At 40.9% G+C, this 13,948-nt stretch overlaps 1 protein-coding gene across 1 annotated transcript in view; it reads left to right on the top strand.

Moving 5' to 3' along the window:
• The window catches only part of WRN (WRN RecQ like helicase), a 94,905-nt gene that overhangs the window by 41,695 nt on the left and 39,262 nt on the right, over window positions 1-13,948 (top strand). Inside the window, exons 20-24 of the mRNA XM_044680487.1 lie at window positions 4,083-4,184; window positions 4,495-4,587; window positions 6,774-6,915; window positions 12,393-12,563; window positions 12,766-12,863. Of these exons, the coding sequence (XP_044536422.1) occupies window positions 4,083-4,184; window positions 4,495-4,587; window positions 6,774-6,915; window positions 12,393-12,563; window positions 12,766-12,863 (606 nt within the window). The remainder of the gene's footprint in view (window positions 1-4,082; window positions 4,185-4,494; window positions 4,588-6,773; window positions 6,916-12,392; window positions 12,564-12,765; window positions 12,864-13,948) is intronic.

Here is a 13,948-nt window from a genome sequence, read left to right as displayed (position 1 = left end):
TTTGTAGTTGTGTTCATATAATTCCTGTGTTTGTCTTGGTCAATAGATTCCTAAATATTTTATATTACATAGGGTGATTTTAAATGGAGGTTTCCTTTCTAACTCTTGTTGCTGAGTTGTGTTGAAAATATATAGAGATGCTGATGATTTATGTGGGTTTATTTTGTATCTTACAACCTTTTTCCTTCCTTCCTTCCTTCCTTCCTTCCTTCCTTCCTTCCTTCCTTCCTTCCTTCCTTCCTTCCTTCCCCTCCTTCCCCTCCTTCCCTCCTTTCTTCCCTCTCTTACCTTCTCCCTTAGAATTAATACTATGTACTGGATTGGATCTAAGGTAGAAGAATGGTAAGGGCTAGGCAAGAGGGGTAAAGTAACTTGCCCAGGGTAACACAGCTGGGAAATCTCTGAGGCCGGATTGGAATCTAGGACTTCCCATCTTTTCATCTTTGATGCTATTAATTTGATTTTCTTTGTTCTTTTTTTGATTAGATTAACCAGTACTTTATTTTATTTGTTTTTGTGAAATCAGTGTTTCTTTGATTTGTTCTTTGACCCACAAGTTTTGAAGAATTAGATTATTTAGTACCCAATTAATTTTAAATTTGCCTTTCCATAAGCCCTTATTGATTATGATTTTTATCGTATTATGATATGAAAAATTGCATTTATTATTTCTGCTTGCCTACATTTTTTTACAGTGTTTTTATGCTCTAGCACATGGTCAATATTTGTGTATGTGCCATGTACTACTGAAAATAAGGTATATTCCTTTTTATCCCTATTTATTTTTCTCTAGATATGTATTAGCTCTAATTTTTCTATCATTTCACTCACTTCCCTCGCTTCTTTCTTATTTATTTTTTGGTTTGATTTATCCAGTTCTGATAGGGGAATGTTGAGGTCCCCCACTAGTATGGTTTTACTATCTATTTCCTCTTAAACTCCTTTAGTTTCTCCTTTAGAAATCTGAATACTAAACCCATTTGGTGCATATATTTTGAGTATTGACATTTCTTCCTTATTTATACTGCATTTCATCAAGATGTAAATACCTTCCTTATCTCTTTTAATCAGATCTGATTTTTTTAAAACCCTTAACTTCTGTGTATTGGCTCCTAGGTGGAAGAGTGGTAAGGTGGGCAATGGGGATCAAGTGACTTGGCCAGGGTCACACAGCTGGGAAGTGTCTGAGGCCAGATATGAACCTAGGACCTCCCGTCTCTAGGCCTGACTCAATCCACTGAGCTACCCAGCTGCCCCCAATGAGTTCTATTTTTGCTTTAGCTTTATCTGAGATCATAATTGCTACTCCTGCCTTCTTTTTCTCAGTTGTAGCCCAGTAAATTCTGCTCCACTCTCTTACCTTTACCCTGTGTATGTCTACCTACCTCAAGTGTGTTTCTTGTAATTGACCTATGTTAAGATTCTGGTTTTTAATCCGTTCTGTTATCTACTTTCTTTTTATGGATGAGTTCATGCCATTTACATTCAGTTATTATTACTGTTGTGTATTCCCCTCCATTTTGACTTCCTCCTTTGATTCTACCTTTTTTCTTATCCCTCTTAACCTCCCCTTCAACTTTTTCCTTTAGTCAATCTCCCTCTTTTCCTCTCCCTAATGTTATTCCCCATCCCACCCACTCCCTTCTTATTATTCCCCTCTTACTATAGTGCCTTTTAAGAGACCCCCAACCTCTCCCTCCTTTGTATTACTCCCCTCCCCACCAGCCCATTTATTACTTCTCTATAGGGCACGATACAATTCTCTGCCCCAAGTGGATCTGACTGTTCTTCCCTCTCTGAGCCAATTTGAGTGAGTGTAAGATTTAAGTATTACCTCTTCCTCCCTTCCATTGTATTGGTCTTCTCCTCCCTCCCCCTGTGCGTTTCATTATGAAATATATATTTATCCCATTTTATCTCTTTTCCCACTTCTCTTAGTATTAGCCTCCTTTTTACGCCTAGTTTTTAATATTTTTTATATATTGTCCTATACAATTTACCACTGTTACCTCTAAGTACACTTCTAGCTATTCCAATGATGACAACAATTTTTAAGAATTACTAATATCATCTTTTTATGTAGGAATACAAATCATTTTAACTTACTGGGTCTCAAATTTTTTTCTTTCTTAATTTACCTTTTGGTGATTTTCTTGAGTTCTGTATTTGGTCATCAAATTTTCTGTTTAAGTCTGGTCATTTCTTTAGGAATGCTTGGAAATCTTCTATTTTATTAAATAGCCATACTTTCGCCTGAAAGAATATAGCCAATTTTGCTGGGTTGTTGATTCAGTTCTCTTACTTTTTGGAATATCATATTTCACGCCTTCCAGTCCGTCAGTGTAGATGTAGCCAAGTCCCGTGTAATCCCGACTGTGGCTCCATGATATCTGAATTGTTTCTTTTTAGCAGTTTGTAGTATCTTTTCCTTGGTCTGCAAGTTTTTGAACTTGGCAATAACATTCCTGGGCATTGTCCATTGGGGATTTAATGTAAGAGGTGATCTGTGGATTCTTTCTAACTCTACCCTTTTGTTCATGAATATCAAGGCAGTTTTCTTGGATAATTTCCTGTGGAGTCATGTCCAGACTTTTTCTCTGGTCATGATTTTCAGGTAGTCTGATTATTCTTAAATTTTCTCTCCCGGCCTTGGTCCTCCTCTGTTCCATTTGTTCTTTGTTCATTACTGAACAGAAGCTGTCAATTGTAATTTCTTTTTTCTTTTTCTGTTGTTTACTCATATTTTTTCCCTTTCCCCCCTCCTTATTGACTGTATTCTTGCTTCTCTGTTTATTTTCTGGATCTCTGAGTTTGGGCTTTTCTGTCCTGAAGGGGCTTCTTCTCTGCTCTGCTGATTAACTGAATTAGACTGTTGGAGCTGACCTGTTGTATTAATGTGCCCTGAGGCCAGATCTTTCCCTGCTGCCAGCAGAGGCTGAAGGTGAAAGTGGATATGTGGACACTTAAGGTAGTTACCCTTGGCCCTCCACTTTACTCCTTTCTGCCAGCCTCCTCCCTTCCAGAGCCCCAAACTTCTAGTTGTATCAAGGTACTATGTGGAGGTTGCAGCCTTCAGTCTGGGATCCTAGTTAGCCAGAGCCCAACTGTGGGTCTCAGTGTAGTAGGTGGAGGAGAGGTGTTGGATCTCTCCCTTCTACTTGAAAATTCAACTTTATCTGCATGTCTTTCAGGTTGAATCAAGTAGGAGAGACCTGTGCTTTTGTCTTGTTGAGTTTGGTTTTCTGTCTATTTTGTGCACTTGCTCTTCTGGTTGTTTGCTAGCTCTGTTGTTTTGGGTTTTTCTACCCTCTGGAGGCTTCTTCTCTGCACTATTGATAAAGTGGATTTAATCCAGTTGAGCTGATCTGCAGAGCAGAATGTGCCTTGAGGCCAAAACTTCCCGGGGCAGAGGCCTAGGATGGAGGTGTGGTAGCTAAAGGTTGTGATAAGCCTTCCCTCTTCTCTGCTTCTCTTTTCCAGCTGCCTCCTTGGGAGGTATGGTCAGAGCCCTGAGATTTTCGAAGTTGTAGTAGCAAAGTACTTTGTCCAGTTTGGAGCCCTTTCCCTGAGATCCCATTGACCACCAAGTCTCAGCACAGTAGATGGGGGAGGGGCCCTGACACCTTCCTTTTTCTTTTCCTTAAACCTGAGAATTCAATCTTCTCTGCATACCTTTTAAGTTGAATTGAGGAGGAGGGTCCCACAGCTCTGTCTTGTTGTTGGATTTGGTTTTCAGTCTCCCTTGAAGTGCTTTGTTTTTGATTGGTGGGGAAGGGTTTTCCCAGAGGAATCTTGCTGCTTCTAAGCCTCCATCTTGACTCTGCCTTTCCAATGTTTGTGTTTGATGGATTTCATAATGTGTATTTTTCTAGAAGTATGGCTTACAAAATTAACCTGTTTAGGGTGGTGGGTTAATTAATGATAAGAATAAAAAGAAGAATACTGTCTAATGATCTAACCGGATATGGTGATTATATTTGGAAAGAAACTACCTTTTTTTTCCTGATAAAATCCACCAAATTTTAGAAATCAGTGGTCAAGTTTGATTCTTTTGTTCTTATCCTTTCTATTCTAACCAACAGGCTCCTCCTTAGTGACATACAGAATGCTAATTTTCGACAATACAAATTGAAGATGATGAGACAGTTAGAAAAATACCTTCAGTCCAGCAATTGCAGGCGAAAGTAAGTGGCTGGGGTTCTACGGGAAGTTCTTGTGCCTGGTCTGTATGCACATGGAAGAGCCTTGGCAGGGAAGGGAGGGATGACTAGGCTTGAAGCTGTCCTGAATTAGAGTCTCATTATCACCATGATTCTGTGTGTTGTCTGAGTCTCTAAAAAACAAAAAGGCCAGCTTGCTGGCTCCTGATTGCATTAGAGTCCAATAATAACCTCCCCTTTGAATCAATCAGTGATGTTTTACCTCATTTTTAGTAATGATTTCAATATGTCAATTTCTGTTCATTCATTGAATTCTCCATTTTCTCTTGGGTAGAATCATCTTGTCTCATTTTGAAGACAAACAGCTCCGAAAGGCCTCCTTGGGCATTATGGGAACGGAACAGTGTTGTGATAACTGTCGGGCCAGGTGAGTATGTGAGTCTGGGCCACTTTGGAAAGGGCAATCGTGGGGCAGCTAGGTCATGCAGTGTATAAAGCACTGGACCCAGAGTCAGGAATCATTCTTCTGAATTCAAATCTGGCCTGGGACACTAGTAATGTGACTTTGGGCAAGTCATTTCACCCTGTTTGCCTCAGTTTCCTCATCTGTAAAATAGTTGGAGAAGGAAATAGCAATCTGGTATCTTTGCCAAGGAAATTCCAAATGTGGTCACAAAGAGTTAGACATGATTTGAAGGGGCAGTTAGGTGGTTCAACAGATGGAGAGCCAGGCCTAGGGGCAGGAGGTCCTGTGTTCAAATTTGACCTCCAACACTTCCTCTCTGTGTGAACCTGGGCAAGTTGTTTAATCACCATTGCCTAGTCCTTATTGCTCTTCTGCCTTAGAAGGAAGGTAAGGTTTAAAAAAAATTTTTTTTAGAAAAGAAAGTGCCATCCCCATCTGCCAAATAGGAAATGATTTGTTCATAATTGGTGGTTGATATCCTGGATTTCTTTAACATAGTGTTAGTTTTGGGCAACTGGGGTAGCTCAGTGGATTGAGAGCCAGCCCTAGAGACAGAAGGTCCTAGGTTCAAATCTGGCCTCAGACACTTCCTAGCTAGGTGACCCTGGGCAAGTCACTTAACCCCCATTGCCTAGCCCTTACCACTCTTCTGCCTTTGAACTGATACATGGTATTGATTCTAAGGTGGAAGGTAAGGATTTAAAAAAAAACTCAACCCAAGTAGTGTTAGTTTTCATTTCCTTAAGAACCCTCTAAACTTCTCAAACTCAAAATAAGCAAATAACATTTGAAAACACAGATGCAATGGTATAATGTGTTTTGCAAACCCTGGAGTGGTGGATAACTCGCTATTTGAAAACCCATATTTTCCTTTCTAAGCTCTTTCACTTTTTAAAAAACATTCTAGACTTCATAAAGATCAGATTTAATGAGAATTTTTTTCCATATACATCGTAGTTCAGAAGAAGGGGGTTGGACATGAAATCATGAATCTTTCGGGTACAGCCTGCTTTCAAAAAAAGTGTGTCAGAAGTCACTTACAAAGCTGGCCTGCTCGGCCATGGTTCCCTCTGCTCTTCTGACTCCTTAAAGATTGGCCATTGGACTCCTTTACCCTTTCAATGCAAATTAAAATCTTCCTTTGGCAATACAATTATGACTAGAAGGGAAGGGACCTGAGGGAACATGGAACCTAATCCTTTTATTTGACAGATAAAAAATTGCCCTAAAGAGAGGACTTGACTTCCCCCATATCACAAGGGAGGCAAATAGCAAAGCTCACTCTCCAGGCCAGATCCTTTAATTAGAATCCTGCTGCCTTCATGGTGGTAGGCCATGCCAGGGCTCATCTCTCATAAGGGGAATGTGGTTGAAAGCATATCAGAAGCTGACCCTGTCTTGAGTAGTGATGGCCTCAGGAATGAAAAATTGTTGGAAAAAGGTGTTTTCTTTTAAATTTTAACTTTCTTTGGTTTTTACCTTCATTCTCAAAATTCCTTCCCCTTGTATCAAAGGGAGAACACATAGCAGCTCAGTCAAACTCAGCTGGGCAGAGTCTGCAGTGCTCTTGCCAGAAAGGATAGGGAGGAGGGTGGGCACATTTTCTCATTGCAGCCTACTTGAGCATGGGTTCAAATGTGGGTGGGACCCAGAGAGTTGCCAGGGAGGGCTTTTCAAAGCTGACTCTCATGATGGAGACCAAGGAAGTCATAGCTGCCTTTGAAGGCCAGGTCTGTTTGGGGGCTTTTCTCTGAATGAGCCTATTTGAATCTTTACCCTCTCCATAAGAGCCTCATTGGTGTTGGCCAGAGGGTGCAGGGGAGTTTGTCTCCTGATGAGGGGGGCTCCAGCTGCCTAGGGTTCTCAGATGGGCCTTATTTTCTGGGATGGCAGTCCTGGGGCTACCTCTGTCCCAGGATGATTGTCTGGGAGGTGCTCTGAAAATCTCAAAGTCCTCTGTGAGGGAGAGTCACCATTATTCACATTCCTCTGTCATATAACATGTGCTGCCATATTCCCTTGGCAATCATTGGAGTTTCTATTGCCCTTCCTGATTCTGTTTGAATCTAGTTTTGCTCATTGGCTGGTGCTGGGTTTGCTGCATAAATTCACAGAACATTCTTATTTCTCTCTGCCTCTGTCTTTAGACTTAACAACCCTCATTCTGGTGATGACTCAGAAGAGAACTTAAAGGACTTTGGTCCACAGGCCTATAAACTGTTGTCTGCAGTATGTGTCTTAGGACAGAAGTTTGGAATTGGAATGCCAGTTTTATTTCTTCGAGGATCGGTGAGTGTGCCTGCCCTTTGGGCCACCTTCTCGGGGACCTTTTACCTCATCTCAGCCTCTCCTGGTGAGACTTGGTTTGTTGTCACTGGCCTAAAACTGTAGGATCCTCTTCCTTTTCAGGGAGGACTCATCTTTCTGGCCAGGCCCCTGCTTTCCCTTGCATATGCGTACCTCTGGCTTCAACCCCTGGCCCCACTTTGGGCCTGTTCATCACATTGATCTGTGACTGATGGAGAAATCCTCAGGCCTGGTCTCCTTGGGACATTAAGAAAAGTTCACTTTCAGGGTGTCAGAAGACAGGAGACAATCTATGAGGTCAGCTGGAGAACTGCTGAAAATCAGAACTGTCTAATTAGTGGTCTCTCATTAGTCAGTTAATCTAGAAACATTTATTAAGTGCCTACTACATGCCAGGCACTTTTTAGGGAAAATTTTATTCCATCGTAAGGAATTAAAATTAAGGGTTTGACTAAATTATGTGAGAATTCTAAGAGAATACTGTGGTCGACAATTTAAAAAAATATTATGGCTCAATTCAAATTGACTTTCAGTAGCTTTATTTACAAAGAGGTAGAAAGAGTGAAAGTAGAGAAATGTAAAAGAGGGTAGAGTAAGAAGTCTAGCCTATTACCCTAAATGTTGCTCTGGTCCAGGCTCAAACCACCCAGGGCTTGTTAACCTCTCAGCTGGAGGACTCTTGGTGAATTAAACAAGGATTCAACCCACATGGCCTCCTCCAAGAAGGGGAGGCCTCTCTGGAACTAATTTCTCTAGAATCCAGGAAAGGAGGGTCAGTTTCTTACTTACCCAAGCTGAAGCTCCAAAGGAGAAGATCCAGGAGCAGTCTTACTAGAAGCAGTCCAAGAGCCAGAGTCTCAGGTTGAAGTCCCAAGTCATAGCTCCAAACCACAGTCCAGTCCAAGATCCTCCAGGCCCAAGATTCAGGAGGAAGACCTCTTGCACAGGAAGTTCATCACCTTTTTTACATCACTTCCTGTCCCTTCTTCCACTTTATGGGAGCCAATTGCAGTCTTTAAATTTGCTTAGCACTACCCAGGAGGTGGTCAGTCACTTCTGGAGTTGACACCCACTTTTAGCAAATGGCTTGTGGACCTCCCCTACTTAGTTTAAGTAGGAGTGTTTTCAGTTTTTGTTGATTAATTTAAAAATAGGCAAGGGGAGAGTTAATCCTATCTTCACACCATCAAGTATGGTTTTGCCATATTTGGCAGCTCTGAGGTTGTTTTTCTCCTTAGTATGTTCTGGTATGATGGCTCAATTGCTTCTCCTGTGAGGTCCTCAGACTCTTAAAGAGAGGATCTGCATGCTCTTCATTTTTAGTAAGTGAACATTTTGTGGGAACTATGGCTGTGATTTTACTGGTTCCTACTCTCACTACTGGGAGCTACATCTGTTTTTTTTTTTAAAATATAAATTAAACAAATGAAAGCAAGGTAAGTGAGTGTATGATTTGTATGAATTGTATAAGGCTAGAAAGCTAAATTCCATTTATTTGCTTGGAAATGGAGCTTTTGAACCTTGGACCTTTTCTAACCTTACCTTGGACCTTGGAGCTTTTCTAACCTTACCTTGATTGGGTCAGTGCTAGGCAACCAGGTGGTGATATGGAGAGAGTCCTGGGCCTGGAGTCATGAAGTCCTGGATTCAAATGCAGCCTTGGACACTTACTGGCTTTGTCTTCTTCAATTTCCTTCTCTATAAAAGGGGAATAATAATATCACCCACTCCTAGAGTTGTTGTGAGGATCAGGTAAGATAACAATTGTAAAGCACTTAGCACAGTGTCTGGCACATGGGAAGCACTACATAAATATTAGCCATTATCATCATCATTATTGCCATCATCTCCAGCATCCCAGAATGTCTTGAAGCCAGATAGCATGAAATGCCAATGCCTCATGCACCTTCCAGATCTAGGAATGTGGAGTGCTAGTTTGGCTGTTCCTCACTGCTATCAGGGGAAAGCAGGCAGGGAGGGATTTTAGGGACCATTGAAAATCATCCCTCATGGTGCAGAGGAGGGAACAGGCCCAGAGAAGAGATGGGACTTGTTTTTGGTCTCAGAAGGTAGCCATGTGGTATAGTGGATAGATCTACAGTCAAGAAGACCTAAGTTTATGGTCTCAGACTGCCTAACTATGTGATTGAGGAAGTCACCTAGTCCTGTTTCCCTCAGTTTCCTCTTCTGTTATGTGGAGATCCTTACTGCCAGGTTTTATGAGGATCGTGTGAGATGATAATTGTAAAGCCTGGCAGTAGGGGCTTAATACATGCTTATTCCCTTCTCCTTTCCTTCCTATAGAAAGTGAGAAAGAGAACCCAAGATGAGATGGTGCAAGGCAACATATGTGGGAAATACAGAGATAGTTTTAAAAAATAGGCTATTCTAAAGCCCTCGCTTTGAATGTAATGCTTTCTTTTTAAACGTTTGGATAAGAACTTCTGTGAATTTGTAGAATCCTTAGTGTGACTGACTAGATGTCGGAATTTTCTCTCCTTAGAGTCCACAGTAATGGGGAGTTTGTGGTCTCAGGCTGAGTCTGTTTGTGTGCTGGTCCTGGGAGCTCTATGAGGGGTTGATCATAGATTTGTAGCTTTCCAGTTTTCACTTTACTTGGTTTATGTAAAATCCATCATCTCTGCCCTCACTTCCAACCACCAATGCTATTAAGATGCCAGAAGAAGATTTTGATATCTCTAAAAAACCCTCTTAAATGGCTCACTTACTCTTCTCACCCTTAGAGCCCATGGAGTCCAGTTGGAGCCATGACATGTTAAATTATTTTTGTTTAATTTGGTATAATCTAGTCATGTCCTTGATGAACATAAGTGGGCTCCTAGACAGAACTGAAGGGGCTCCCAGGAGAGATCAGATTTCACCTGTTATTTGAAAACTGAGTCAGTCAAGTCCTTTTGGGAGTCTTCAATTTAAAAAGTTATCCTTCATGAAATTTTATACCACCCTTGATAGACAAAAGATTTACAAGCAAAAAAAAACAAAACTCCTCTTAATAACTAAGGCAGATAGCATACCAGTAAGCTGGTATTTTGCCTGCAGCAAAACCACAGCAAGTTGGATTTCTGGATGAAGGAAGTGTCGTAAGAGCTTGAGTGATTTTAAAATTGTAACTTCTAACTCTGGGAATTCACTAAATTGTCCACTTCATTGGAATAAATACAAATGTGTAATATTTGTGTATTTTGATAGACAAGAACACATCTCTCTTCGTGGCTCTCAATAGGGGAACATAGGTTTGATGTCAAGCCTTTTATGTTTATAGCATAACAATGGCACCAGATGTTCATTGTTTTGCTAGTGGTGTACATTCTACTTCCTTAGTTTATACAAAGATGTTTTGTTGGGAACTCTACTGGCCTTTAATCCCAGGTTTTAATTAATTTGCCAACTGTGTGAATCTCTTTTCTTTCTGACATTCTGATTATCTGTTTATTTTTTGACTTGTTAAGAACTCTTTATTAGTACAGTTAAATTGAATCAAATCTGCTTCATATACCGACCCCACACAATGGTAGGAAGCTTTTTTTGTAGTCTCCTGGATCCCTTTAGTCATCATCTGGTGAAGTCTCCAAATCATGTTTTTAGTTGCATAAATCAAAATACATAGGTTTATAAGGAAAACCTATTATACATAATGAAATGCTGTTTAAAAAACAAAACAAAATTCATGAGTCCTAGGCCAAGAACCCTGTTCTGGTGGATTGCTGCAGGCCTCTGTCCTTGGTTCTGTTTGGTTTAGTCTTCTTGTCACTGGTCAAATTGATAGATGACCCAAGTCTTGGAAGAATCACTAATATGCTGGATGACAGAATCAGGATGTAGAAAGAACTCTGTAAATGCAAAGAGTGGATTGATTCTAAAGATGATTGTTCAAGAGGGATTTATTTCAATTTCTATCTTTAAGGAGTTTTGTGCTTTAGAATCATATGCTTTTTCATAATATACAAATAATTAGCTGAGAGGGTTCTTCTATTCTTGATTGCTTTAATTTAATTGTGAAGTGGTCAAGTTGTAACTTTTGTTGAATATTGCTTGGGAATGCTTTCTTGCTTCTGGTGGGGGCCTTCAATTAGGTATCAGTGGCTATCGTGTCTACATGTGAGTATAAGTCATGTAAGTCACTAGGTATTGGGAGAGTTTGAGGTACATCATTGTCCTCTTATGATGGATAATGAGACTTGCCCAAAGAGGTTTAGGCAAATGCTAATAGTTGCACAGTCAGTTAACATCTGGGCTCCAGCCTTTATCTTCTGATTCAAGATCCAGTGCTCTTTCCTTTGTTTGATGTTCACCCAGTTGATGACCCCCTCTGTACCCTCTGTACCATAGCACAGAGCACAAGGTATAAAGGTGAAGTGATACTTTCAAAGCAGTCTGCCTGGATGCTTGGTAGTACATTCATTCAGTGGGTCAGGGTGGCACAAATAGGAGAGGCCAACTTTGAAGGGTTTTAAATACTAGAAGGAGCATGTATTATTAACTAGAGGCAGTGGGGGAGTTTCTGAGTTTTTCTGAGTAGGAGAATGACCTAGTTAGATTCACAAATTAGAGAAGGAAGGGGAGAGCAAGTGGTAGGCATCAAGGGCCTGCAGGAGGGTGTGGGCCAGGTGACAGTGTGGGCAGGGTGAACTGCAGGTGCTGGGGGGTAGATGTTAAGACCCTGGTCCTGCCTGATGGGAAAAGCAGATGAAGGCAAAGTCTTGGGGACAACATTTACTTTTCGAGTTCTCTTCTCCAGATCCTTTCAGGGTCATTAACCACTAGTGGTTCAGTAGTCATGGCTTTGCCATCTGAGGCTGATGACTTGGTTTCATGCAGGACATTGAGTGCTCTTGTTTGTTATATCTCCTTGCTTCATCTTGTTCAGCCCTTTTTGTTTGTTTGTAGTCCAAAGAATATTCTCCTTGGCAGGGAAGAAAAACAGGAATTTGGTCATTCTGCTTTCTCTTTGCCTTCCTTGGTCATTGTCCCTTCCCAGTGCATTTTGGACCCACTTTCTCTGGGGACAGCTTAGAGCCCTGTTGGTTTGATCCTGGCATTTTATGATCAGCACTGCTGAGCTCACTCTTGTGTAGTTCTCACAGATCTTAGGCCTTGGTCAGATTGCCCATTTACCCTCTAAAGGCAAGAAAAAAGGAAATGTAATGTTGTGGGCGAGAACTTTAGACTTCTTGGCGTGGGCCACATGGTGGGTTTGGATCATTTCCTTTATGTGTCCCAAAACGGGCCTAATGGTGAGATGTGGTAGTGTTGGGTTGGAGGTATACTCCTGGTGATGGGATCTGCCGTCTGCCGGTCACAGGTATTTAGAAAGAGGCGTTGCCTGCTGGAGGCCTGATGGAATCTTAACCTGTTACTATTGTTCCTCAGTGAGAAGGTACTTTGTCTACTCTTAAGTAAGGAATGACTTGTAGATTATGGCTTTTCACTGCTTTCAGAATTCTCAACGTCTTCCTGATAAATTCCGCCGTCATTGTCTCTTTGGTGGTGGCAAGGACCATTTGGAGAGCTGGTGGAAGGCTTTGGCTCAACAGCTTATTTCGGAGGGGTTTTTAGAAGAAATGTCAGGATGCAGTAAATTTGCCAAACTTTGTATTCTTTCAGAGAAGGTAAGAAGTGAACTTTTCTGTTATGTTTATATTCTATTCACACGCAGAATGTATTAGACAGACCTCTTCTCCCATTAGAATGTGACCTCTTTGAGGGCAGACTGTCTTTACCGTTATTTTCATCAGTATTAGGACAGGCCCTTGCATACAGTAAGCACATAATAAATGTTTATTATCTGACTAAAGATCTTGTGTTTTATAGGGTAGAACCTGGCTGGATCAAGCCACTGATGAGTCAGCCCGAACTCTCCTCCTTCATGCCAGTGAAGACTTGTGTCCAAGGAAGTTACTAAATCTAAGGTTCTTTAAAAATTTTTTTTCCATTGGTTTTCTGTTTAATAAGTCTTTTGACTATTATCGCTTCTCAGCAGAGAATCCATAAACGTCTCTTTTATGTTTTAATCAGTACACTTATTAGACCATTGGAGATGGGAGGAGCAGGATATGGATCAGGACAGGCAGCTGGATGAAGTAGATGCTGGAGAACATCTTTTCTCTTTTTGATTGTTTTCATTTATTTATTTTGATTTTTCTTTAGATTATTTTTCCATGGTTACATGATTCATAATCCCACCTCCTCCACTCTCTTCTCTCCCCTCCCAAAGCTGACAAACAGTTCCACTGGGTTATACATGTATCATTGTTCAAAACATATTCCTATTTTATTCGTATTTGCAGGAGGGTGATCTTTTAACACCAAAACCCTAATCATATCCTCATCGAACCATGTGATCAATCATATGTTTTTCTTCTGTGTTTCTGTTGCCACAGTTCTTTCTCTGGATGTGGTTAGTGTTCTTTCTCACAAGTTCCTCTGGATTGGCCTGGATCATTTCAGTGTTGCTGGTAGAATAGTCCATTACATTTGATTATGCCATAATATATCAGTTTCTGTGTACAATGTTCTTCTGGTTCTTCTCCTTTCGCTCTGCATCACTTCCTGGAGGTTTTTCCAGTTCACATGGAATTCCTCCATTTCTTTATTCCTTTCAGCACAATAATATTCTATCACCAACAGATACCATAATTTATTCATCCATTCCCCAATCAGTGGATACTCCCTCTTTTTCCAAATTTTTGCTGCCACAAAGAGCACAGCTATGATTATTTTTGTACAAGTTTTTTTCCTTATTATCTCTTTGGGGTACAAACCCAGCAATGGTATGGCTGGATCAAAGGGCCTTTGCACATAGTTCCAAATTGCCCTCGAGAACATCTTTTCTGAGGACGACTGGCTGAGCTCAGTTCTTCCACCAGCTTCTTCCTATTGGAGAAGCAGAACTTGGGGGCAGTTAGGTGGTGCAGAGTGGCACACACTGAGCCTGCAGGCACACACACACACACTCAGATGCAGTCTTAGATTATTTTTTTTTTTTAACCCTTGT

The sequence above is a fragment of the Gracilinanus agilis genome, chromosome 6, assembly GCF_016433145.1.
Source record: "Gracilinanus agilis isolate LMUSP501 chromosome 6, AgileGrace, whole genome shotgun sequence".
In the NCBI taxonomy this organism is placed as follows: Eukaryota; Metazoa; Chordata; class Mammalia; order Didelphimorphia; family Didelphidae; genus Gracilinanus; species Gracilinanus agilis.
This window is presented reverse-complemented; position numbering and strand designations above follow the sequence as displayed.